Raw genomic sequence first — 26,897 nt, 5'->3', positions numbered from 1 at the left:
ACATCTGGAGGGCCGAAGTTTGGGGATGCCTGCAATAGACAAAGTCTTCAGGACGCAATTCCCAACTAAGGGACGTCAACTCTTAACGTCTGGCTTTAAACATTCTTGTACTGCGTTTCGTTTTATTGGGAATATTTGCACCGCATCAGCAGTGAAACATGACTCGTACAAGCGCTACTTCCAATTCCAATCTCGCTGATCCAGATGTTTTCTGTATAGACTTACATGTCAGTGACTTATTAAATGCACTTCACATGGAGGACAGTGAGCTTGTAATGTAGCCATTGGTTCCCTGTTTTCCACACACATCATTACATGTTCAAATTGTTGTCTGGTTTTGTGTTCAACCAAAACAAACAATAGTTATCGGGGGCAGGGAAAACAGTAAGGAGATTATCTACCTTGAGGGACAATTCTGTGCTTGAGCAGCAATCACACAAAGCCCACTTAACACTGTCCTTGGTTCACCTTTAAGCTATTGTTTAGCTCAAAATGCCGTGTGTGCATTTCTGTTTTTGTCATGATTTTGCGGGAGGCTTATCAACTCGCATGCTCCTTTTGATTGCATGCAGTTGCTTGTTATCTCAGGCCTAGTTTGCATACCCCTCCTGGAAACAGCCCAAACCATCATGCACAAAACAAGAGCATTTAAAGCAGCAATTTATGCGGGTGCCGTGTTCTTGGTAAGAATAGCAAAGCAATATACCCTCTCTCTGTCGAACTGTTTCTTCTGCACCTTTATCTCATGAATATTGGCTTGTAGCCTAAGGTAAGGAAGCGCATGGAAGGAAAGTTCCCTATTGCCTCATTCCCATTTGCGGGTGGCGCTGTGGTCTAAACCACTGAGCCTCTTGGGCTTGCCAATCAGAAGGTTGGGGGTTCAAATTCCCATGACGGGATGAGCTCCTGTTGCTCTGTCCCATCTCCTGCCAACCTAGCAGCTCAAAAGCATGCCTGTGCAAGTAGATAAATAGGTACCGCTGTGACAGGAAGGTAAATGGCGTTTCCGAGTGCTCTGGTTTCCGTCTTGTTGTGCCAGAAGTCATGCTGGCCACATGACTCAGAAAGCTGTCTGTGGACAGACACTGGCTCCCTCGGCTTAAAAGCGAGATGAGCGCCACAACCCCATAGTCACCTTTGACTGGACTTAACCGTCCAGGGGTCCTTTACCTTTAAAAAAAAAAAAAACCAGTGAATCCTTCTACAAGGCCTCTGGAGATGCTGGGGACCATGCCTGAACAATGTGGAATGGTTTGCAGTGGGGAGGAAGACCCAAGAAACTTTTCTTCCATGAACATCCTTCAGTTTAATTTACCAATGGATCCAAGCCCATTTTTGAGCAATTTCACCCTTCCTCAGCAATCCTCATTAATACACCCCATCCCATGTTGTTCAGGTTTTGGTGTCGATGGGGATGGGAGGAATAGGAATCTTTTTCTCACGTGAACTTTCTTAACTGTGCAAAATTCTCACGTGAACTGGGAAAGTTGAGGAGCCTCTACTTCGAAACAAAATGAGTGAGGCTTGCTTAGGCAGAAACCCACAACTCTCGCTCCGAAGTGCAGTTCTTGGTTTGAACGTGGCTGTAAAGCACACAGAGCTTGGACTCCTTAAGAATATTCACCTTCAGATCAATGATAGAGTTGTGGATTGGTGCCTAAGCAGTCCTCACTCGTTTCAAATTGGCTTATATTTTGTTGATTTTGAGGTGTAATGCTTAAGAGTCCAAGCTAAACATTTATTCAAAAATAAGGGCTTCTGGGCTTAGGTAGAATTAACTTTCTTGCAAATAAATGCATTTAGGATTATAGACAGACACAACTTTCTCTGGGTATATTCACTGAGCGCAGATGTGTTTTATTAGTTCCGCGTAACAGGGATATTTAGGAGAAGGCATATCCTAATTGGAATGCATTTGTTTCTCAGAAGAGGGAGTTGGCTGCTGGAAGGAAATGCCTATTTTTTCCTGTTTCTTCTTAGGCCATTAGGATACTCCAATTACTTAGAAGTATTTCCTTTGCAATTCTCTCCTGCTATATGACTCCATGAGCCCGTGATAAGATTATTCTTCTTGTTCTGCTGCTGCTGCTGCTGCTGCTACAAAAGGTCTCTTTGATATGTTAGGGACATACACCCTTACTAGAACCTTAGAGGTTTGCCTAGGCCCCGGACAAGAGCCTCAAAGAAATAAAGATTAAGATAGGCATGGCTGAATGTGTGGGGAAAACACTGAGCAGTAATTGCAAGCTGCATCGACAGCCATCTGTAAGGCAAAACCAGAAAAATAATCCAGGTAGAGAAGTATGTTACAGAAAAGCTCACCGATAGTCCCTCTCATTTATTTTCTTTTTCTCTGGTCTGCTTAGGTCTTTCTATTGTATATGAGGTCAGGTGCCCCTTATCAGCTGATATGGTTTGCTTGTGCTGACAATCACTGTAGGATTTGCAAAGGCGCAGGGTTTTGCTAGCACTGACAACATCACCTGCAAAGTCCTATGTTGTTGCCAGCACTATTGTTATTATTGTTGTTTGTTATTGTTATTTACCTGAAGTATACCTGAAGGAGTGTCTCCCCCACCATCATTCAGCTTGGACACTGAGGTCCAGCTCCGAGGGCCTTCTGGTGGTTCCCTCACTGCAAAAAGTGAAGTTACAGGGAACCAGGCAGAAGGCCTTCTCGGTAGCGGCGCCTGCCCTGAACTTGGGATCTTCGTTAAGGTATCTCCTCAGCAATGTGCTGTAGCCAAGGTTTGTCCTGTGACGAAAGCTTGAGTTGAAGGAGGAGAGACCTTAACCATGATCCAGAATTTGGATGACACACTTGAGCCTAAAAAGCCTAGAGAGGACCAAAGTTGGTTTGAGCTCCTCTCTTGGAGCAAACCTATTTGCATAGTCCCGGGAAGCCATTGGCTTTTTAAACAGTGCTAATTTGGAAGGTCGTGGTTTCCTGTTGATATCGAAGAAGAGCGCCTGTTTGCGGCAAATAGATATCATACTTGGAGTTAGCTGGGCAAGGCTTTGTGGAGGGCAAGGCATGTGTTCTCACAGCACTGTGACTGGAAGACTGGCCCCTCCTTCAATTCTGTCTTCGGAGCATCTGTCTTAGCCACAAAAGCTCTGCTCTCTAGGAAATCTGGCAGCCCTTCCCCAGAGAAAAAGTAAAGACACACAAAAGGTATTCTCTAGAACTTCATACGGGTAGGATGACTGATTTTATAGCATTAGGTCATCCATCAGTTTTATTGTATATAGCTAAAGGCGACAGAGAATAAAAGGAAAGCTCTCATCTAAAATCATACAACGTAACCTGTATCAGTTTACAACATAAAAAGAAATTTACAGCATTAAAAATTGAGATTGGAATGCATTCACATAGCTGGAACGGAGCTTCTTGGCTGCCAGCTCAAATTTGGCTCCCTGGTGTGTAATATATAGATGTTTATCTGCTAGGGGTTTGACTGTCACTTCCTGTGCGGATCGAGCAGGGGGCCAATTAAGAATTGGCGATCCAAATTTCCCTCTGGGTATTGTATACAGGGGGCAAATCAGCAGATAGCGTGTAATGTCTTCTACCTGATTACATCCATATGTACGATCCATATCTCCCCTCTAAATATGCTGAGGGCATCCTGTTGGAATCTTAGTTCTACAAAGGCCCTGCATAGTTGTGGGAAGGTCAGAGTCTCAAGATAGCGGGGCCTTGAGTGATTGGTCTTAATTTGGGGGTACCAAGTAGAGTAACGAGCGACAGTGTTGGATGTTCTGGCTTGGTTGGCATCCTGGTCAAAATTCCAATTTCTAAGGTCACGTGGGCTAAGGGCTAAGAAGAGAAGAAGAATTTTGGGTTTCATATCCCGCTTTATCACTACCCTAAGGAGTCTCAAAGCGGCTAACAATCTCCTTTCCCCTCTTCTCCCATAACAAACACTCTGTAAGGTGAGTGAGGCTGAGAGATGTCAGAGAAGTGTGACTAGCCCAAGGTCACCCAGCAGCTGCATGTGGAGGAGCGGGGAATCAAATCCGGTTCACCAGATTACAAGTCCACCGCTCTTAACCACTACACCACACTGACTACACAAGTACCGGTAGTTCTCCATTTGAAGATTATAAGCCCTAACCTTCTCTTGGCACTTTTGTGCCCAGCCCCCTGTCCTTAGTTGCTCTAACCAGCAGAGCTTACTAAAAGTATGACTGTCGAATGCATCTAGCCTGCGCCAGTATCTCAGATAGGGTAGATCAATTCTGGCTGCAAGCGAGGGGAGGCTCAACTCAGCTCTGCTGGTGTCCCACAGGGAAGCCCCAAAATCTGCCTCATAAATTTATTTTGTGGGACCTCTATTTCAGATTTAACACCAGTTCCCCATATCTCAGCCCTGTGGAGCACTTGGGCGATGATTTTAGAGACGAATATCTTAATAGCTGGGTTGATGAGCTGCCTGCCATTTGAATGAAAGAACCTTTATAACTGCCCAGTAGAATGGCCAGATATTAGCTTAATTGCTTCCAGATGGGGTTTCCATGATGACTTCCTATCAATAAGTAATCCTAGATATTTAAATCTGGGTACTTTGTTCTAGGGTGTGACCGTCTAGAGTTCACCTGGACTTGGTAGTCCTCTTGCCAAATACAGTGACCTTGGTTTTATCGTAGTTAATTTTTAGATGCTCTTTTTTTTCTTTACACAGTTGACAAAATTTAACCAGCATCCTCCTGAGATTTTATTCTGAGATAACAAAACTAAATCTTCGGCGTAGAGCAGAATTGACAATTTACGATTCCCAGGGGTGGTGGCGAAAAAGGAGGGGGGTGCCATATCAGGGATGATATTATTTATATAGTAATTAAATAGGAAGGCTGATTTTGTAGCATTAAAATGGGCAACCTTGTGTGATTAAAGAAAAAGAAAACATAATTAAATGAAGAAATCAACCTGCGCCCTCTCTTTTTCTTAGATCTTGACACGGCTTAAATTTATGCAGTAAATTAGCAAATCCTGCTTTTCTTCTGTAAAGCTCAGGGCTCCAGCGAGTTTAGCCACTGAACAGATGCAGGCATCCTTAGGTTGATGTACTATATGCACCTTCAGACTGATCTTTGGGATTATTTAATAATAATAATAATAATTACCCCACACATCTGGCTGGGTTGCCCCTTCCACTCTGGGCGGCTTCCAACACATATAAAAATAATAATAAAACATCAAACATTAATAGTAACAATTTCAGCCAATATAAAAAGTCACAATAACAATTATATACATTGGAAACATGTCCTCTTATGATAGTCCCTGTTCTATTTGGACAGCATGATAAGTCAAACCTTGGTTTAGTGTAGTAGGACCAGAGCAGTTGGAGTCTCTTCCCGGGAGACCACACATTCTTGCTAAACCATGGTTTGGCTGAGTTTTACATGTGAACTCAGCCAATGACATTCTTCCAGTTTTATAAAATGACTTAACGTATTTATGTACAGTAGCTCACTCACGCTTTTTAATGTATTTGTAAAACTGAACAACTCACAGCTTTGAGAAGACTGTGGTTGGCAGGGGCAGAAATCATGTTGGAGCTCCTTGTAGGAGTCAAGAAGTATAAATGATTAATAAAGTAAACTTTGCTGGCAGGCAAAATCAGTTGTAGTTTCTAGTTTCCATTGATCAGAATTTAAAGTCATATAGCATCACAAACCTTTTCAGTGTGATCTGTGTTTATCAATATCCGATAAATGTGATCTATATTTATCAATATCCGATAAATAAAGTGCAATTTTGTTTTTCACAGTATATCCACTCATCAGGCATAATTCATCGGGTAAGTAAAGAATCTCATTTCTGGGTTTCTGTTTTTCTGTTCTGTAGTTTTAGATGGCTCTCTCACAGAAGCAAGCCAAAGGCATGAGAATGATTTAAGAAACAAACCTCTAGTGCAGTGGTTCCCAACAGGTGGTCCGGGGACCCCCAGGGGTCCGCGAGCTATGCCAGAGGGGTCCTCAAGATCCTATTAGAATAAAAATATATTAAATATATTTCGTATGATAACAGATTTTTTGTTTTGGCCGCTTCCTGCATGAGCAGAGTCTAGCTCAAAACTAGAATTAGATAGAGGCAGTAGTTCTGCTGTATGCCGCAAGGACTACAAGAAACTTGGAGATAAGGCAATGAAAAAGATCCTTCCATTTGCAACCACATATCGGTGTGAGCAAGCATTTTCTTCCATGTGTTTCATGAAAAACAAATATAGGAATCGGCTCGACATGCGGTCGGATTTCAGAGTGAAAGTTTCAAGTTTGGAACCTAATATTTCAGAAATAATGGACTCAAAGGACAGATTTAACTCATCTCATTAATAACTGAAAATTAAAACTAACTGTATACTGATGGAGTACTCTGTTGTAACTGTAAAAAACGTATAAATATAAAATATAAAAAGACTCTTAATTTGGCTCTCACTTTTTAATTTTAGGATTAGGAATTAATGGGGGTCCTTGTCACAATAGCGGCTCAATGAGGGGTCCTCGAGAAAATTTTGTTGGGAACCCCTGCTCTAGTGGGTCAGCGCAATGTTAACCTTTGACTTGATCCTGATTACAAAATCTGTTCCGCAATTGCTAAAATGAAAGGATTCCCCCCCCCCCCGATTAACAAAATACAATTAATGGGTTGCATCCCAACTCAGGCTTAAGAATATAGCCACTGAAATCAATGGGGCTTAAGCTAATCATGAACAACTTAAGTTCCACGGCTTTCAATGGGTCTACTCTTAAGCATGGCTAATTCCAGAACCAACCCCTTGACAGTTATGTTCATTAGAGGGGGGGAAAGGTCACACATATTCACATGCTTTTTTTCATCCTATTGATGGTAAGAAGAAAAAGAACTACAAAGAAGAGTAACTGTTTCATTACATGGTTTTAATAATTAGGACCTAGGAACAGTTGAAAGAAGTTCTGAAATTTAGATACATTTACCAGCTCAGTCTGGAGGGCATGAGATGCTCATTCTCAGGGTTGTGGGTTCGAGACCCATGTTGGCAGAAAGATTCCTGCATATTGGGGTTGGACAGAATAACCCTCGTGGTCCCTTCCCTTCTATGATTCTATGAAATGTGCCCCTAAACCAGGCATAGGCAAACTCTGCCCTCCAGATGTTTTGGGACTACAACTCCCATCATCCCTGACCACTGGTCCTGTTAGCTAGGGATGATGGGAGTTGTAGTCCCAAAACATCTGGAGGTCTGAGTTTGCCTATGCCTGTCCTAAACAATGCCCTCCGTTGAAAGAAGTACTGGTTATTTTTTAAAAACAATGTGTTCGTCTTGAAGAGAATTTCATCTCAGATTTGTTTGTTTTTAAATATGTTTGCAGGACTTAAAACCTGGAAATTTAGCAGTAAACGAAGACTGTGAACTGAAGGTAAGAAATGTGAACACTTTGGGCTTACAGAAGTTTGAAGATATAAAAATGGATGTGGGGGAATTTGGTAGGACCTCAGAACTAATGTGATAGGTGGTGCAGGGTAGTAGGTATATATTCTGTGATAGTTCCTTTGAATCTCTTCTGAAGTAATAGAATAATGGCAGTGTTTGGGTCGTAAGTCCACAAGTCTTGGCAGAAATGAGTTAAGCAAGCCAAGAAATATGTTGCTTAACTTTGGTTACCCATTTCATTCCATCCAGGAAACTATAGTTGACAGATTTAATATAGCAAGTGTATTGAGCCAACGTTTGAAGTTTAATACAGTGGAACCTTGGTTGTCGACCTAATCTATTCCGGAAGACCATTTGACTTCCGAAACGTTCGACAACCAAGGGGCAAAGGGCTGTCAGCAATTTCAATGGCAAAAATTGAGAAATGCGCCTCGGAAGCCGTTCAACTTCTGAGGTGCATTCGAAAACTGAAGCAATTACTTCTGGGTTTTCGGTGTCTGGGTTCCGAAACATTCGGCTTCCAAGATGCTCGAAAACCGAGGTTCCACTGTACCATGGTGTGTTCCGAAGCTGTTAACCAGTGTTTCCCAGATCAGAAATTATAATTTACTGAGAACTTTACGGCTTTACCTCCTCACATGAAGGGCTCTGTGTGCGGCCACAAGGCCTGTTCATATCTTGGCTTATTATATCTGGATCACGGCACAATCAATAACTGTGTGTCCCATGTGCCCCTGAGTTGTGGCAATAGTATGTAATTGCAACTTTCTCTATAAAATAATAGGTTTAAGTTAAAAGGAAAGTGGGAAAAGGGTGATCGATCCAACTGATGTGTTAAGTATTTCTGCTTTTTATAATTCAATTGTGCATTTCAAAAAAACACACCACAAAACCACTTCTGTGAACTAGAATTGCCACTTACTGTTGCCAGAAAAAAACAACTAGTATGCAGAGACAACGTCCGTGATCCCCTTCATATAATGAATAGTCTCTTTCAGATAAATGCCCTGTTCCTTGGGAAAGTGCTTTTCAGTGTGAACAAGGATATCAAAACCAAGTAGACATCTGCATTTCTCTGAAACAAAGCAGTTATTTCACTGCAAGTGATTCTGTCGCCAGTGCTGAAACTTGGGAAGGCTTAGCAATGATGTCAGATTCAGCAAGAGGGATTGTTTTCAATTTGCATTTGTTGTCGAAGAATGTGTGCTTAAGTCTGTGGCTGCTGTTTCTTGATGGAAATAAGTAGGCCTGGGCGATGTATCAATACATCGCCAGGGACCAGTTTGATGGCCGGAGCACTATGGCACCTTCACGCAGCTGTATATCGTGAATGAAACCACCGTCGTTCTTGAGTCCCTCTGCCACCAGTTCCTGGTGCATGGAGAGAAGAACAAACTACATCAGCCCCAGCCCAGCGAGGCATTGGGGTGAAACAGCTTCCGCTTCCTCCAAGAGAGCTGAGGCAGTTTGATCCCGGCGACTTGCGTGGCCACGGCCAATGCACTTCATTCCTCTGCAAAAGAACAAGTATTTTTTTATATATCTGGACTGGAGAGAGAGTGGCAGGAACAGCATTTAAAGAGTGTTTAGAGGGTGCTCTCCATTTAGGCGATTTTCACTTAGCAAGCAGGTGAACCAGAACATAAACTGGTGTAATTGGGGAGTCGCCTGTAAACTTGAGAAGACAGGCGAAGTAATGCCAGTGTACTGGAAGAAGCAAAGATCACGAGTGACAAAGCAATGATTCTTCAACATCAACTTCGTTGGACTGGTCATGTTGTGTGGATGCCCATTACTCTATTCCGAACTTAGAAATGGGAAGCGTAATGCTGGTGGTCAACAAAAGAGGTTCAAAGACTCTCTTAAGGCAAACCTAAAAAACAGGTAGGTACAGTAGTATAAACACCGACAACTGGGAAACACTGGCCTGAGAACGCTCCAGTTGGAGAACAGCCTTTACCAAAGGGGTCATGGGCTTTGAAGACACTCGAACTCAGGACAAAAGGGAGAAATGTGCTAAGAGGAAGGCACACTTGGCAAACCTTCACCGTGATCAACTTCCGCCCAGAAACCTATGCCCCCATTGTGGAAGGACGTGTGGATCCAGAATTGGCCTCCACAGTCACTTACGGACCCACTGTTAAAACCATGTTTATGGAAGGCATTTTACTCAGCTATGAGGGATTGCCAAAGAAGAAGAAGGCATTATGTAGATTTAGCAGTTAGGTGGTTCCCCAGCCTATGAAATCAAACCTTAGCAAAATATGAAATAAATAATAAATAAAATAATAAATAATGAAATAAATTGCTGCAGCAGCAGGGACCTTAACTGATTCCAGCCTTCCTGCTTGAGCCAATGTTGAAACATCGGGTTTTGACCTACGGTAAAAATAGACTACAGCTGACAGAGAGATACCGTAGGAAACTTAAGGTTTACAAAATTGATTTTTTATTTTTATTTTTAATGCAAGGAAGTTTGAGTAATTGACGGTTCATGCTTTAAAAACACCGTTCAGTTCCCAAGAGGAGACTTTGCTTTGTAGCACATCCATCTTTTAAGAAATCAGCAATGCTCCACAGACCTATTATCTGTGACAGAATTGTAGCGTAAAACTCTGCTGTCAAAACAAGCAGACCTTATTAACCCTGAAACATTTTAAGAGTGAAGCGTAAGCCCTGTGGAAAAAATTACCGTCTCTTAACAGAAGGGTTGAAGGGCTTGTGACTGCAGCCAGCCTTTGTAATCATATCACACAGATCTGGTGAAACTGTGTTTTAAATCCTTGCAAGTAACTGCAGCCTATGCTTCAGCGACAGTTTGCAGAGCATGAGGCAAAATGATGTTTATTGCATGTACGGCTTCAGACTTCTATCCTTTTATTTTAAAGTAGCCTCTGCAAGTTATGAAAGGATCCTGCCCTGGGACTTCTTGCAACAGAGAGCTCAACAGCGCTTAAGATTCCTTTGCGTGCTTAACGGCCTAAAGTTGTCAACCACTGGTGACCATCCCACAGTGTCTGTGGGCACAAACCTCCATAAATAAATATCGAACTGGGTGGCAGTGGGAAAGCATGTGCACACAACCTCATAAATATTGGTGGGTACGCATGGTTCCCATCTCCCAGAGTATGGTCTATTTTAAATAAGAGGCTTAAGAGTAGAAGTATAGAATGCACCTTGCCACTAATACTCCAGTTAAATTATCAAAGATGTATAAAAAACAAACAAACTTACGTTGGAGATGTAAGACAGAGGTGGGGACGATGTGCCATATGTGATGGGGATGCAAGATGGTGAAACAATTTTGGACAATGATACATGAGGAGCTTAAAAGGATATTTAGAATTTCAATCTTTGAAGAAACCAGAGGCTTTTTTATTAAGTTTAGTTTCGAATGACATCCCTAAGAATAACAGGAATGTATTTCTCTATGCAACCGCGGCAGCCAGAATTGGACTGACGAAAAACTGGAAATCTGACAAAGGCACAAATACAGGATGGGTGACACCTGGCTTGAGAGCAGTACATGTGAAAAGGATCTAGGAGTCTTGGTAGACCACAAACTTGACATGAGTCAACAGTCTGATGCAGCAGCTAAAAAAGCCAATGCAATTCTGGGCTGCATCAATAGGAGTATAGCATCTAGATCAAGGGAAGTAATAGTACCACTGTATTAGTACCACTGGTCAGACCTCACCTGGAGTACTGTGTCCAGTTCTGGGTACCACAGTTCAAGAAGGATACTGAAGAGCTGGAACGTGTCCAGAGGAGGGCAACCACAATGGTCAAAGGCCTGGAAACGATGCCTTATGAGGAACAGCTTAGGGAGCTGGGCATGTTTAGCCTGGAGAAGAGAAGGTTAAGGGGTGATATGATAGCCATGTTCAAATATATTAAAAGATGCCATATAGAGGAGGGAGAAATGTTGTTTTCTGCTGCTCCAGAGAAGCAGACCCGGAGCAATGGATTCAAACTACAAGAAAGAAGATTCCACCTAAACATTAGGAAGAACTTCCTGACAGTAAGAGCTGTTCGACAGTGGAATTTGCTACCAAGGAGTGTGATGGAGTGTCCTTCTTTGGAGATCTTTAAGCAGAGGCTTGACAGTGACCTGTCAGGAATGCTTTGATGGTGTTTCCTGCTTGGCAGGGGGTTGGACTGGATGGCTCTTGTGGTCTCTTCCAACTCCATGATTCTATACCAGAACTAGTAGAATGGAGAATAAAGATGTTTGAATTTGCGGAGATTGCACAATTATCAGCATCAATCAGAGGATGTTCTAATCAAGTAATTAAGGAAGAATGAAATTGTGTTAAGGAGTGCATGGTGAAAGTGGGTGCTAGAGTCTAAAAATTAATATGGTATAACTTAAAAACCGCAAGGTAACACAAAATTTAGTAGGAATGATAGGATAAATAAATAGATATAGTGAACAATGTAACAATTATAAATAGTACAGTAGGTGAAAGAAGATCAGACATGGATAGAGGGAAACGTGAGAGATTGAAGGGGGGAGGGGAAAAAGGTCTTTTTCTTTTTTCTTTTAAGTCTGTTTGAATATATTGAATATAGTTTGTTTTGAATTGTTGGGTTTTTTCTCTTGTTTTGTTTTGTAATATTTAAATGTTTAAATAAAGCTCTCTTTTTTTTAAAAAAGAAGAAGTATAGAATGCACCTTGCCACTAATTCTCCCTGCGCCACATTCCACATTGTTCCAGAGCATTGTTCAAACTCAAATTCATCGGGGGCCGCATCAGCAGTTTGGTCACCCTCAAAGGGCCGGTTGTGTCTGTAGGACTATGTGTCCACTCTTTATTATCATAAATTATTGTCACTGCATTCAATTATTACTGTTTTTTGTAATAATGTAAGCTCATTCCCACCCCCACGCGGATCACATTCCTGCGTCGTGGCGCGTGTGTGGGAGGGGATGTAAACGAGGGAAATTTGAACAAAAGGTGGGGATTGACGGCTTCCGGGGGGGGGGGCTCAACTAAACCTTCGGCAGGAAGGAGAAAGGCACTGCTGGGATTAAAAACCTGCAGATGGAAAGAGGGCTTCCCTCTCCCGCCCTGCGCACACCCAAACCCCGCTAGGCAGGATGCCACACGCTGCAACCCACCCCATGCTTTGGAGAGGGGCAGGAACATGCGGTGCAGCGCCAACTCCCTGATTTGCTTTTGCATCCTCCCTCCTCAGCGTCAGAGTCCCTTCCCCTCGCACTGAGGGAGGGCAGCGGATTTCCCGAGGAGGAAGGCAGCGGTAGCCCCAGCGGACGTGCATCTTCGCCTCAGAGCTGCTCTTCCCCCCACCCACGCTGTTGTCGTCTTCGCCACCGCCTCTCCCTACCGGGACTGCAGGCAGAGGAGGCTTGAAAACCTCCCCCCCCAAAAAAAAAATTCCCCTCCCACCTACTCAAACTGCGAGGCGACTCCATCTGGAGCCCTACATCACGAGGGGCTGAGAGGAGGTGGTGACAGAGCAGGAACCTGTGCCGTCGTCACCGCCTCCCTCCCGGCCACCCCCCGGGGAGCAGCTCCGCTGGAACTGAGAAGCCAAAGGGCGGCTCGGGGGTGGGGGGCAGAGCAAAAGCCAGGCACCCTCCCGAGTGTCTATGAGGAGAAAACGGGGGAAGAGGGAAGAGAAACCCGGCTCCATCAAGAGAGCGGCTGTTGCGCTTCGCCTACTTCCCCCTCAGGCTCACTCCACGTCCTTTTCGCCCGCTCGCTCGCCCACCTCCCGGATGCAGCCGAGGAGAGGAAGGGAAGCGGCGGGCGGTGGCTCCCCAGTGCCGCCTCACTCGCTCTCGGAGACAACAGCAAAGCCCGCCCAAAAAAAATCCAGCGCTGCTCCGTCCCGGCACCAACTTTGCCGGCGCCGCCTGTAGGGCTTTCCTACCTCCTCGGCGGGCTTCCTCCCCCTCCTGCATCTCACTTCCCCGTCTGGCCGCTGTGCCACTGCCTCCCTCAGCCTCATTCGAAATTGAAATTCCCTGGCCAAGGCCGTCAGCGCGGCTCCAGCGCCCCGGCCTCCGCCTGCAGCCCCGCCCCTGGTTTTGACCCTCGGCCAATCGCAGGCTCCAGAACTACTGTCAGCGGCTACTGTCGGCAGCGGCTACGTGGGCCACATGACGAGGTCTGGCGGGCCGGATTAGGCCCCCGGGCCTTTTGTTTGACACCCGTGTTCCAGAGGATTCCCCAACCCTCTGAAACGGAGGTGCTAGGGACTGCAGCAGGAAAGGGGGGGCAGATTTTGCCCCGTATTTCTCAACCCAATTATCATAGCATGAATCCTAGCCCCATAGGTCTTTAGATCATTCAAAAGTGATTAATTTTCCTTTCGCTTCATATATTCTGGCTTTGAAAACAGATGCTGGGACAGAGCCCTCGATCCGGGCCTCTTAGCAAAGAAGAAAAGTATTTTTCTTCTCGCTTAACTGAGCGCAACAGCACCATTTCCTCCCCAGCATTATAATGGAAATCAGGAGTACAATTTTGCATGTTTATTACTAATGTGATTTTTTCAATTGCAGCGCTAGAACATTGGTTTAACGCGTTCTGCTTCCCTGCCATCCCTGTTTTCAATGTGTTTATGACTAATTTGGAGTTGCAAATTGAATGCGTCTTTGGTTCCTCTGTAACAGATTCTGGATTTTGGGCTAGCAAGGCATACAGATAGCGAGATGACTGGCTACGTGGTTACCAGATGGTACAGAGCCCCAGAGGTTATACTTAATTGGATGCATTATACACAAACAGGTAATTGTCATGTTGTGTGCTCAGATTAACACTTTTAACTTGAGCTCTTCTAGTGGCATCATTACAAAAAGCTACCCTGTGCTTATATTTGTCTCTCAGAATACCAACCAAGGGGTATTGCTTTGTACATAATCCCCTGATCTCTGTTGTGCTAATTGCTTTCCTCAATCTGTTTATATCTGGAGCAAAAATGAGGGTAGCTGTTAACTTCCGTGGAGGCCTTCCAGGTGTCTTGAGAAACAATTCCAGCTTCCCCTCGGGAAATCAAGGAACGTTTTCTACCATTCATGGGTTCCAAGCTATTACCATATGGCAATCTAGCTTCCAGCCTGCCTTCTCATGGTCTCAGTGTCCTTATTAACTTCCTAGAACAATTTCAGTCCCAGGCAGTAGATACAGCTTTGCAGATGCTGACAGATACTCCTGTTCCTATATCCATCTGCTTGACCAAATTATCATCATCATCATCGTTGTTGCAGTTGTTGTTGTTGTTGTTGTTGTTAAGCTGTTCCTGCCTCAAGTATTGGTCCACCCTTTCCTGTAGTCCTTTTCCTTTCTCTTGAGTGCTAACCATTGGTTGCCTACTCAACCACACTTCCGTTGAAGTCAGTTGATGCCTTTGGATGCTCGTTCCACAATAAATCAGCTGTTGGCATCCGCATCTGGGATAGCTCAGTCCATAGACCATGAGACTCTTCATCTCGGCGTCATGGGCAAAAGATTCCTGCATTGCAGGGGGTTAAACTAGATGACACCCCCCCCAATGGTCCTTCCTAACTCTACAGTTCTATGATTTGTGTTGAGAAACAATGGAGTGCGCCTCCAGAGGTGAAGTCAAACCACTGCGAGAGCAGCACTGAAGTTACCTCCCCGGGGAGCAATCCTGGGCAATGTGTATGGAGGTCCTGGGCTCCCCAAACAACAAGACCCTCCCCCTTCTTGGCCTCGTTGACGTGGTCCAAAGGAGAGCAGAGAAACACATTTGGCACCAGCTTGGCTGCAGGAGCTGCTGGAAAGAGGCGTACAAAGGCACCATCCAACCGTTTTAGGGACGCCACTCTGGATATGTGTAGGATTTTTACTTTTCTTCTCCTGAAGAAATCCCACAAGGCGGCAGAGGTTTAGGATCAGAGTTGTCCTTCTCCTAGATGGGCCCCATCTGTCCCTCTACAGCAGGCATGTCCAAAGTCCGGCCCGGGGGCCAAATCAGGCCTGCTGGTTGATTTAGTCCGGCCCCCCAAACAATTCTGAGAAATGAATCTGTTGCGGCCCTGAGTGCCTGCTGCCCGGCTTGCGCTGCCCAGGAGCCAACGCTCTGCCAAAGCCATTTCTCTTAACCAGGGGGATGGTGTTGCAGGCTCGTCACGGAGCTCTCCTCTGCGTCACTCCTTGGGTCGACCAATAAGCTCAACCCAATACGTTTATGGAGGAGCAATCCTTTAAAAAGGGCAACAACTTTGGGACAAAATCCTTAAAAAGCTGAATCGCTTCAACAATTTTGTCCGGCCCTCATGCATGTTCACTTCATCAAATCTGGCCCTCTTTTTTGGGGGGGGGGAGTTTGGATACCACTGCATAAGTGTGCAGAAACTGCCTAAAGCCCTATTAATCAGAGCAGTGAAGAACTTATACCAAGTCAGACTGCTGGAACGTCTTAACTCAACATTGTCTCTACCCCAACTTGGCAGTGGCTCCCCAAGGTTTCAGACAGGCAAGGTTCTCAGCCCTACCTAGTGATGCTGAACCTGAGTCATTTTGCATGCAGAGTGGGTTCTCTTCTGTGGAGGTACTGCCCTTCCTCAAGTAGTCACTCAGCCACGAAGCTCACTGGGTGACCTCGGCAGTCAGCATCTCTCAACCCAGCACACCGCACAGGATCCCTCGGGTAAAATGAGGCAGGGAGAGAACTAACCACACCATGAGCTCCATAGAGAAATGATGAGGTGTAAATGTATTAAATAAATGAAAACCTAAATTACGCAGCATGGGACGTGGGTGGCCCTGTGGTCTAAACCACACAGCCTAGGACTTGCCGATCGGGAGGTCGGCGGTTCAAATCCCCGCGACGGGGTGAGCTCCCGTTGTTCGGTCCCAGCTCCTGCCAACCCAGCAGTTTGAAAGCACGTCAAAGTGCAAGTAGATAAATAGGTGGGGAGGAAAACTGTGTTTCCATGCCCAGCTCTGGTTCGCCAGAAGTGGCTTAGTCATGCTGGCCACATCACCCGGAAGCTGTCTGCGGACAAATGCTGGCTCCCTCAGCCAGTAAAGCGAGATGAGCACACAACCCCAGAATCGTCTGCAACTGGACCTAATGGTCAGGGGTACCTTTACCTTTTAATGACTCAGTGGATAGCCCCAATGCAGAATCACAACTTGTTGCATAGGTCCATAGTTGCTAACTCTTGAAAGTAGAAAAGGAGCATTTGTAATCGAGTCCTCCACAGCTCCCCCAAAAGCACACATTGGGTTGCATCAAGGAGCTACTTGCAGAAACCAAATGCACATTTTGCAATAGCAAACCAAAATACTTTATGTGCCTTTATGTGCCTATGTAAAGGATTTGTCTTTCTGCATAAAGCATAGGCTTCTAAGAGGGCTCTCACACAGCAATTTAATGTAACCATTTTCTGTATTTCAGTTGACATCTGGTCAGTGGGCTGCATCATGGCTGAGATGATAACGGGAAGGCCGCTCTTCAAAGGCAACGACCGTATCCTTTCACAGCGAACACTTGGCATTAAGATGTAGAAGTATGTAAGAATCTGGGTGTCAAAACTGTGTGAGTTCAGAAACACTTCAAACAAATAATTATCCCTTTGGCTTCTTGCTTCCAAATGTCTGTTTGTGTTTTGGCCAAAATTTGCAAAGAGGGAAACTTAATAGTACATCATGGCTGCTTTGCGTTACTAATTGCAAGTAGAAATTCAAATTTGTAAGACTCACTGGCACGCAGGGCTGGTTTTTTTAGTTTATCATATATACTTGATTGCCAGCTATGCTTTTCAACTTCATATCTGTCCCTTCCTTCCCTGCTGTGGGACTACATAGAAGCGCAGCAAGTATTACTGAAAGTCAGGGACAGCTAAAGCTAAGGAGGGCTGCCCTCCAAAGCTTGCAGAAAGTCCTTATAACGAATTTTGAAAGAGAAGTGTAAAATTATCTGAGCTCTAATGTGGCTTATAAAAGCTTGTGCAAACATGAATGAATGAATTTTTATTTGCACCAGCCATCAGCCGTAGCAATAAAACAGCAATACGATATACAAAGAATAGAAATAAAAAATCAATTATATAAAATACACTTTAGGGTTTTGAATCAATAGTCAAATAGTGGACCTTATTCTGATTGCCCCAGCTAAAAACTTTGCAACCTTTGCTGTCACCTGCTCATCTTGATTTGCCAAGAGAAAGCTAAAAGAAGGATGATGATCTCATTCAAGTCTTTGTGCAAATATGTTTTTCTGTGATATTGTCAGGTCCAAAGCTGAACTATGAAGTGTCCTCCCCATTGCTCTCTCTGAATGGTTTTCAGAGGTCATCCTTAGCCAGCTGTGGTCTTGAGAAGGTATAAGAGACAGGTAGACTTTGGTGTGTGGAAGCCAAGACCATCTAAAACACCTCTCCTTTTTACACGTGTTGTATTTTCCAGTATTAATAGCAAGAAAAAAACCAGATCTGTTACAACATGCTTTTTATTTTGACATACACACTGAAGATTTGACTCCTGACTTTGGCATTCAGACCTGGACCAGCTCACAGAAATAATGAAAGTAACAGGCACGCCAACTCAAGATTTTGTTCAGAAACTGCAAAGCCAAGATGTAAGTAGCTCTTGCTTTCACTGATTTCTTAAGGACAAAGTGCAAATTCAGGAATGCCATGTGCATTGCACCAGTTCAAGTGGAAGACAGCATACAGTGGTACCTCTAGTTACGGACTTGATCCGTTCCGGGGTGCCATTCACACCCCAAAAAGTCCGCAACTAGAGCGCCACTTCACACGCAGCACAATAGAGCGGTTCTGCGCATGCATGCGCAGCGAAACCCAGAAGTATACATTTCCGAGTTTGGCACATTTGTATCCTGGAAAAATGCAACCGGAGACTGACGTAACAAGAGGTACGACTGTATATGCTTTTTCATAATAATTTTCATTGTACCTTTGTTTTGGAAAATCATTTTTATTATTACGTAGTAGTCTTGAGACACAACTGAATTTGAACTCCATGGATAGCACTGAGACTAACCCCGATGGGGCAGACTAAATTTGATGCCATTTCTTTATTGTAAATGTTAACACCCTGTTTTGGCTTCTTTCAAGGCAAAAAACTATATCAAAAGCCTTCCAAAAGTGCAGAAAAAAGACTTTGCTGCTATTTTGAAGTATGCAAATCCTTTAGGTAAGTAAATATAGATGCACTTCACGAATAATGAAGCTGTGTGGTCGCATGGCAGTGAACAATTAAGTGTAATCAAGGTTGGGCAGATACTTTCTGTCGTTTTCTAACAAGCTTTTCCAAGAATTTTGCTGCGATCTGAAAATTCCTCTGTACAGGATATTTATCCCCATCTCCCATTAGGACGGCCAACTTTTAAGCAAGGCGTGGTGTAAAAGAATGCTACTGTTTCATGTAAAGGTAAAGGTAAAGGACCCCTGACAGTTAAGTCTAGTCGCGAACGACTGTGGGGTTCCGGCGCTCATCTCGCTTTACTGGCCGAGGGAACCAGCATTTGTCTGCAGACAGTTTTTCTGGCTCATGTGGCCAGCATGACTAAGCCGCTTCTGGCGAAACCAGAGCAGGCACGGAAACGCCGTTTACCTTCCCGCTGGAGCGGTCCCTATTTATCTACTTGCACTTTGACATGCTTTCGAACTGCTAGGTTGGCAAGAGCTGGGACCGAGCAACAGGAGCTCACCCCTGCCGTGGGGATTCAAACTGCCGACCTTCTGATCATCGTGCCCTAGGCTCAGTGGTTTAGACCACAGTGCCACCTGTTTCATTAGTAAGGCAGAAATAAATATTTTCAATGGCTGTGTGACAGTTTCCATACTTCATCTCTTAGGTTTTATTGTAATATTGCACCAGTAGCTACTCAGAGAAATAATGTGAAGCAACTTTATATCATATACATTTTATTATATGGCTATCTTGAGTATTCCAGAAAGTCAACAAAGCTGCAATCTCCCTCTTGTTGTTTCGGCAGTCCCTTCCCCTTCCTACATGCTGTCCATACTTTCATGATTTGTAAGGATAAACTTTTCCTTCTAGGCGTACCTATTATTATTATTATTATTATTATTATTATTATTATTATTATTATTTATACCCCACCCTCCCCGGCCAAGACTGGGCTCAGGGTGGCTAACACCAAATACATAATACATTAAAAACACAAAATCAAACGACTGGTTAAAATACATTTCAAAATCACATTTAAAATCAAAATAAAATTAGGTGGGAACTCCCATAGGGGTAAAGAATATTAAATGTTCACCAGGCCCAGCCACCCATGCTGGTCCCATGTGGGCCAATAGATGGAGCCAAGAGGCCACTTACATACAGGGTCCCATAGAAAGAGGGAAGAAGGAAGGGGGTCAGACTGGCGGAACAGCTCCATCTTGCAGGCCCTGCGGAAAGATGTCAGATCCCGCAGGGCCCTGGTCTCTTGCGACAGAGCGTTCCGAAAAGGCTCTGTTTCTGGTCGAGGCCAGTCTAACCTACTTGAGGCCCAGGACCTCCAAAGTATTATTGTTTGTGGACCGTAAGGTCCTCTGCGGGGCGGAGGGTCCTAGGCCATATAGGGCTTTAAAGGTTAAAACCAGCACTGTAAACCTGACCCTGTATTCCACCAGGAACCAGTGCAGCTGGTATTGCTTCTATCCCAAGGAACTGAGTGGCCTCTGAAAATGCAAAAGCCACTCCTGATCATCTGTTAGCATAGTTAAGCTCGGTACTATTTCCTTAAACCTGACTTGCTGCTGGAAAATTAAAACCATTATGTTTTGTGCTGGGTCTCAGTGCTTGCCCTCTCCTTTGTTGATCCAGCGGTGAACCTTTTGGAGAAGATGCTGGTGTTAGACGCAGAGAAGAGAGTGACGGCTGCAGAAGCTTTAGCACATCCTTACTTTGAAGCCATTCACGATCCTGAAGAGGAAACCGAAGCAGAGAAATACGACGACACTTTTGACAACATGGATCTTCCCCTGGATGAGTGGAAATGTACGTTTGGTACATTTTGGCAATCTTCAGGCTAGGACAGAAAACTTCTATGGGCTCTTGTGCAAATAGGCTTATAATTAAAATATGCTTCAGGTGAATTTAGAAATCTGATGCAGTGAATTTCTATATGTGTCCTCCAGCACTCATTGGTTCTGTATAGTTTCCATTTCCATTCTACTCCCATTCCCCCATGTTCACGACCTATTTATCAACATTTGTATTGTGCAACAAATCAGACTGCTAATCCACATATTGCCTACTCCACTGTTTCCCAAACTTGGGTCTCCAGCTGTTTTTGGACTACAGCTCCCATCATCCCTAGCTATCAGGACCAGTGGTCAGGGATGATGGGAACTGTAGTCTGAAAACAGCTGGATACCCAAGCTTGGGAAACAGGTCTTAGGCCAGGGATGGGGAATCTATGGCATAGCTGCCAAGTTATCCCTTTTTTTAAGGGATTTTCCATTATGCTGAATAGGCTTCCTCGCGAGAAAAGGGAAAACTTGGCAGCTATGATCTATGGACATCAGGTGCAATTGGACTCTGACCCCCATCAGCCCTAGCCAGCATGACCAATAGTTAGGATGATGGCAGCTATATCCAATAACATCTGTAGAGCCACAGGTTCTCCATCCCTGGCCTAAGAATGGCAGGCATAATGTTGAAAGCCATTGTACACAGTTTCCATTAGGACAGCTTCCTGTCTTAAGCAGAGGACATTCTGATCCCCAATTCCTGCTATTTTAAGAGGATATTCTTGAGATAGGATCTGGCATCTTCTGTTTGCAAAGTGTGTGTTTGACATCATGAGTCATGGCTCTCCACTAAATTGTCATGTAATCTCCTCTTGCATAGTTTTGGTTTCGCGGCTGTTGATTTGTCAAGCCAGTCTGACCTGTTGTAATACCTATAATAGGTATTATGATATATATAATATTATAGGTAATAATGAAGATATAGATCAGACATAGGCAAACACGGCCCTCCATATGTTTTGGGAGTACAACTCCCATGATTCCTAGCTAACAGGACCAGTGGTCAGGGATGATGGGAATTCTAGTCCCAAAACATCTGGAGGGCCGAGTTTGCCTATGCCTGATACAGATGTTATTAACATATAATTAAAGGTAAAGTGGCCCCTGACCATCAGGTCCAGTCGTGTCCGACTCTGGGGTTGCGGCACTCATCTCGCTCTATGGGCCGAGGGAGCCGGCGTTTGTCCACAGACAGCTTCTGGGTCATGTGGCCAGCATGACAAAGCTGCTTCTGGCAAACCAGAGCAGCGCACGGAAACGCCATTTACCTTCTCGCCGGAGCGGTCCCTATTTATCTACTTGCACTTTGATGTGCTTTCGAACTGCTAGGTGGGCAGGAGCTGGGACCGAGCAACGGGAGCTCACCCCGTTGCAGGGATTCGAACCGCCGACCTTCTGATCAGCAAGCCCTAGACTTTGTGGTTTAACCCACAGCGCCACCTGGGTCCCTCTTAACATATAATTAAATATAGCTAAATCAGAGGCTCTCATGCTGTCAATGATGGGGGTGGGATATTTTCCCTGACTGGTGGTACTTCACAATAAGAAATAGGGATGTGAATCATTATTCCTCTGAATGTGAAAGCAATTCTTTTTCTTTCTTTTCCCCCCAGGCATCACATACAAAGAAGTGGCAAACTTTAAGCCTCCGCAGTTGCCCGAGTCGAAAGAGACAGCAGTGTAAAACCACAGGGACCAATTTCCTTAGAAATCAAATGAAAGGAGGAGAGTGTAAAATTTTAAATATATATATAATTTAATTGTACAAACCTTTTTATAAATAAACTGGATGTAATCTGTCTAACCTGTATTCTGCGGGAATATTTGTATTCCGGATTTGAGCTAGCACACCATGACTGGGTGAATATTTTGTTTCTGCCACACATTGCTTATACCTTAGAGTAAGTATTTCCCTCCCTCTCTCATCCCTATCTCTCACAACCCCAAACCTCTCTCAACATGCTACAGGTTCTCTGTATAGCTACCATTTCCGGTGGGCTGATTCACACTCTGCGTTTTTCACTTAGGAAACATTGCCGGCATGTGTTTCATATGGATACCCAAACCCTTTTTCTACCGTTAAGCGGTTTACATCAATTCCTGCCGTAGCAGCGACATGAAAAGCTGTCATGGAAGGATTGAATACCAGGGAAGACCAGGACTTGCTGCCATGGACAAAACAGCCTCCTTTAAACATTCGCAGAGAGGTTTGTTTCAAAGGGCACCCCTGAGAGGCCAATGGAGGACATCACTCTTCTTGACAAACAGTTCTTTGGGAGAAGGACAAGTCAGGGGGGGGGGAGTCACAGAAACATAATCAAAATTCTCATTTTGAAAGAGCAGGGGAGCAATTTGCTATAGCAGAATATGTAGCTCTTAAAAGTCCCAGCAGGTCGACTTGCACCAGGTCAAATTCATCAGCCTCTCTAATCCTGCCCTAGCTGGCAGCAGCTTCCTAGCCCTGCCAGCTGATAAGAGATTATGCCATGCAATAAATCTGGGGCTTGTATCCAATGGTGTCCCTCGCACAGATCCGTTGGATCCCATGGAGGCCTCTGGCAGAGGAGGGAGACCTATTTTCACCAATATCCCCCCTGTGTCCTCACCTCTGCCCCTAAAACCTGCTCCGGAGGGTTGAGGGGTAAGGATGGACTTCAGTTGGTTCACGTCTGTTGTGCATGAAGTCCATCCCGTTTCGGTGGATTTTAAGGGGAAATCCTTTTAAAAACTCACTTTAAATAAAAAATCTTAGGTGTTTTTTTAAGTAACTATTTACTAGGTAGCTTGAAGGCTGCCCTATTTCTCCTCTCCTCTCCACAATTTCAAGCCTACCAAGGACATTGTACAGGAAAGACAATAATCGCCCCCACTGGTACACAGAAGCAGTCATCTTGTTTTTCTGTACAATTACTCAGGAAGGGACGGCATGGGTGCTTCCTTGAGCATCTTCACACAAGTTTCTTATTTAAAAAAAAAAGGCAGTGCTTGGGACCACATAATAAAACTTAAAGTTAACTGGGCCATGCAGAGGAAAGCTTCATATAACTGTGAATTAATCCTCTGATCTGGAGGTTTTCTGGGAGGCATGAATCACCTATGTTTGTGCTAAACTGTGGAACGAATGAAATCCTCAAGCATCCCGATAGGAAGACAGAAAGCTATGTTATAGTGCCTTGTAAAATTGGCAGGTGCGTGTTAACAGCCCTATTGTTACTACAGAGTCCTCTATAAAGTGCAAGAGGTGGTGTGAAGGATTTTGCAGGGGGAACCTGCCCTTTCCATTGGCTCAGATGCAACCTACTCGTGTTTCACTGTACAGTGAAACCTTGGTTATCGAACTTAATCCGTTCCGGAAGTCAGTTTGACTCCCGAAACGTTCTAAAACCAAGGCGCAACTTCCGATTGGTGCCAGCGCCCCGGAAACAATAGCCGACAGCCGCCTCGGACGTTCGACTTCCAAAAAAACGTTTGAAAACCCAGAACACTTACCTCCAGGTTTTCGGCATTCAGGAGATGATTTGTTTGTCAGCTAAGCCGTACGACAGGCATCCCCAAACTTCGGCCCTCCAGATGTTTTGGACTACAACTCCCATCTTCCCCGACCACTGGTCCTGTTAGCTAGGGGTCATGGGAGTTGTAGGCCAAAACATCTGGCCCCAGTTTGGCAGTGCCTGCCGTACGAGATCCAAGCTTCAACTGTACTCTGGCAAGTATTTCAAAGGTGCTTTGTTGGTTTTGTCCAATAAAGTTTCCTTAGAGCTGTGACATACTTATTGAATAAGCTGCATAGATAGACATGAAGGACCCTCCATGAAAGACACTTTCATGCACTCAAACCTGATTTTCCTGTTCTCCACCTACACAGCTGTTATATCAGCACATAAGGTTAGCATTTCCACCTAGCGACAAAAAGTTCCTAATCTCTTAAACCAGGAAACAATGTTGTCACTGGCTCCTTTCAGCCTCTGAGCTTGATTCTCGCCTAAATTCACTGATAACTAAAACAACCATTTCCCCTTGACTTGGATTTCTCTTTTTTACTTGCCTAATGCACCTTGAAGGAAAACAATAGAATGGGGAAAACCAGAGATCTGTTCAAGAAAATTGGAGATATGAAAGGAACATTTCGTACAAAGATTACCATAATCAAGGACAAAACTGGTAAGGACCTAACAGAAGCAGAAGACATCAAGAAGAGGTGGCAAGAATACACAGAGGAATTATACCAGAAAGATATGGAGGTCTCGTACACCTCAGGTAGTGTGGTTGCTGACCTTGAGCCAGACATCTTGGAGAGTGAAGTCAAATGGGCCTTAGAAAGCATTGCTAATAACAAGGCCAGTGGAAGTGATGATATTCCAGCTGAACTGTTTAAAATTTTAAAAGATGATGCTGTTAAGGTGCTACACCCAATATGCCAGCAAGTTTGGAAAACTCAGCAATGGCCAGAGGATTGGAGAAGATCAGTCTACATCCCAATTCCAAAGAAGGGCAGTGCCAAAGAATGCTGCAACTACCGCACAATTGCGCTCATTTCACACGCTAGCAAGGTTATGCTTAAAATTCTACAAGGCAGGCTTAGGCAGTATGTGGACCGAGAACTCCCAGAAGTGCAAGCTGGATTTCGAAAGGGCAGAGGAACCAGAGACCAAATAGCAAACATGCGCTGGATTATGGAGAAAGCTAGAGAGTTCCAGAAAAACGTCTACTTCTGCTTCATTGACTATGCAAAAGCCTTTGACTGTGTCGACCACAGCAAACTATGGCAAGTTCTTAAAGAAATGGGAGTGCCTGATCACCTCATCTGTCTCCTGAGAAATCTCTATGTGGGACAAGAAGCTACAGTTAGAACTGGATATGGAACAACTGATTGGTTCAAAATTGGGAAAGGAGTACGACAAGGTTGTATATTGTCTCCCTGCTTATTTAACTTATATGCAGAATTCATCATGCGAAAGGCTGGACTAGATGAATCCCAAGCCGGAATTAAGATTGCTGGAAGAAATATCAACAACCTCAGATATGCAGATGACACAACCTTGATGGCAGAAAGCGAGGAGGAATTAAAGAACCTTTTAATGAGGGTGAAAGAGGAGAGCGCAAAATATGGTCTGAAGCTCAACATCAAAAAAACCAAGATCATGGCCACTGGTCCCATCACCTCCTGGCAAATAGAAGGGGAAGAAATGGAGGCAGTGAGAGATTTTACTTTCTTGGGCTCCTTGATCACTGCAGATGGTGACAGCAGTCACGAAATTAAAAGACGCCTGCTTCTTGGGAGAAAAGCAATGACAAACCTAGACAGCATCTTAAAAAGCAGAGACATCACCTTGCCGACAAAGGCCCGTATAGTTAAAGCTATGGTTTTCCCAGTAGTGATGTATGGAAGTGAGAGTTGGACCATAAAGAAGGCTGATCGCCGAAGAATTGATGCTTTCGAATTATGGTGCTGGAGGAGACTCTTGAGAGTCCCATGGACTGCTAGAAGATCAAACCTATCCATTCTTAAGGAAATCAGCCCTGAGTGCTCCCTGGAAGGACAGATCGTGAAGCTGAGGCTCCAATACTTTGGCCACCTCATGAGAAGAGAAGAATCCTTGGAAAAGACCCTGATGTTGGGAAAGATGGAGGGCACTAGGAGAAGGGGACGACAGAGGACAAGATGGTTGGACAGTGTTCTCGAAGCTACGAACATGAGTTTGACCAAACTGCGGGAGGCAGTGCAAGACAGGAGTGCCTGGCGTGCTATGGTCCATGGGGTCACGAAGAGTCGGACACGACTAAACGACTAAACAACAACAACAATGCACCTTGAAATCTGTGACATAAATAGCTTGTTTTTAAACAGGACGTTTTGTGGCTTCTCCGAAACCACTGCGATAATTGATTCCTATTGACTCTTCCTCGTGATTTGCTCCCCCCACCCCCTCACCCAAATGCAATTTAAATACAGTGGTACCTTGGTTTAAGTACACAATTGGTTCCGGAAGTCTGTACTTAAACTGAAGCCTACTTAACCTGAAGCGAACTTTCCCATTGAAAGTAATGGAAAGTGGATTAATCCGTTCCAGACGGGTCCGCGGAGTACTTAAAACTGAAAGTACTCAAACCGAAGCGTACTTGAACCAAAGTATCACTGTACAGCTCTTTGCAGTTTCCTAATCAAAGACCATGGGACCCAGGTGGCGCTGTGGGTTAAACCACAGAGTCTAGGGCTTGCTGATCTGAAGGTCGGCGGTTCGAATCCCTGCAACGGGGTGAGCTCCTGTTGCTCGGTCCCAGCTCCTGCCCACCTAGCAGTTTGAAAGCACATCAAAGTGCAAGTAGATAAATAGGGACCGCTCCGGCAGGAAGGGAAACAGCATTTCCGTGCGCTGCTCTGGTTCGCCAGAAGCAGCTTTGTCATGCTGGCCACATGACCCGAAAGCTGTCTGCGGACAAACGCCGGTTCCCTCGGCCTATAG

At 44.6% G+C, this 26,897-nt stretch overlaps 1 protein-coding gene across 1 annotated transcript in view; it reads left to right on the top strand.

Annotated features, from left to right (window-relative positions):
• Nucleotides 1–22,237, top strand: part of MAPK12 (mitogen-activated protein kinase 12) — a 42,109-nt gene extending 19,872 nt beyond the window's left edge. The window contains exons 5-12 of the mRNA XM_035127697.3: nt 5,778–5,807; nt 7,360–7,407; nt 14,065–14,179; nt 16,818–16,889; nt 17,920–17,999; nt 18,499–18,577; nt 20,225–20,398; nt 22,047–22,237. Coding sequence (XP_034983588.1) covers nt 5,778–5,807; nt 7,360–7,407; nt 14,065–14,179; nt 16,818–16,889; nt 17,920–17,999; nt 18,499–18,577; nt 20,225–20,398; nt 22,047–22,117 — 669 coding nt within the window. The 3' untranslated portion in view covers nt 22,118–22,237. The remainder of the gene's footprint in view (nt 1–5,777; nt 5,808–7,359; nt 7,408–14,064; nt 14,180–16,817; nt 16,890–17,919; nt 18,000–18,498; nt 18,578–20,224; nt 20,399–22,046) is intronic.
• The last annotated feature ends 4,660 nt before the right edge of the window (nt 22,238–26,897 follow it).

Source organism: Zootoca vivipara, chromosome 9 (assembly GCF_965207765.1).
Source record: "Zootoca vivipara chromosome 9, rZooViv2.hap1.1, whole genome shotgun sequence".
Lineage (NCBI taxonomy): Eukaryota > Metazoa > Chordata > Lepidosauria > Squamata > Lacertidae > Zootoca > Zootoca vivipara.
The sequence above is the reverse complement of the archived record's forward strand: the minus strand, read 5'-3'. Positions and strand labels throughout refer to the sequence as shown.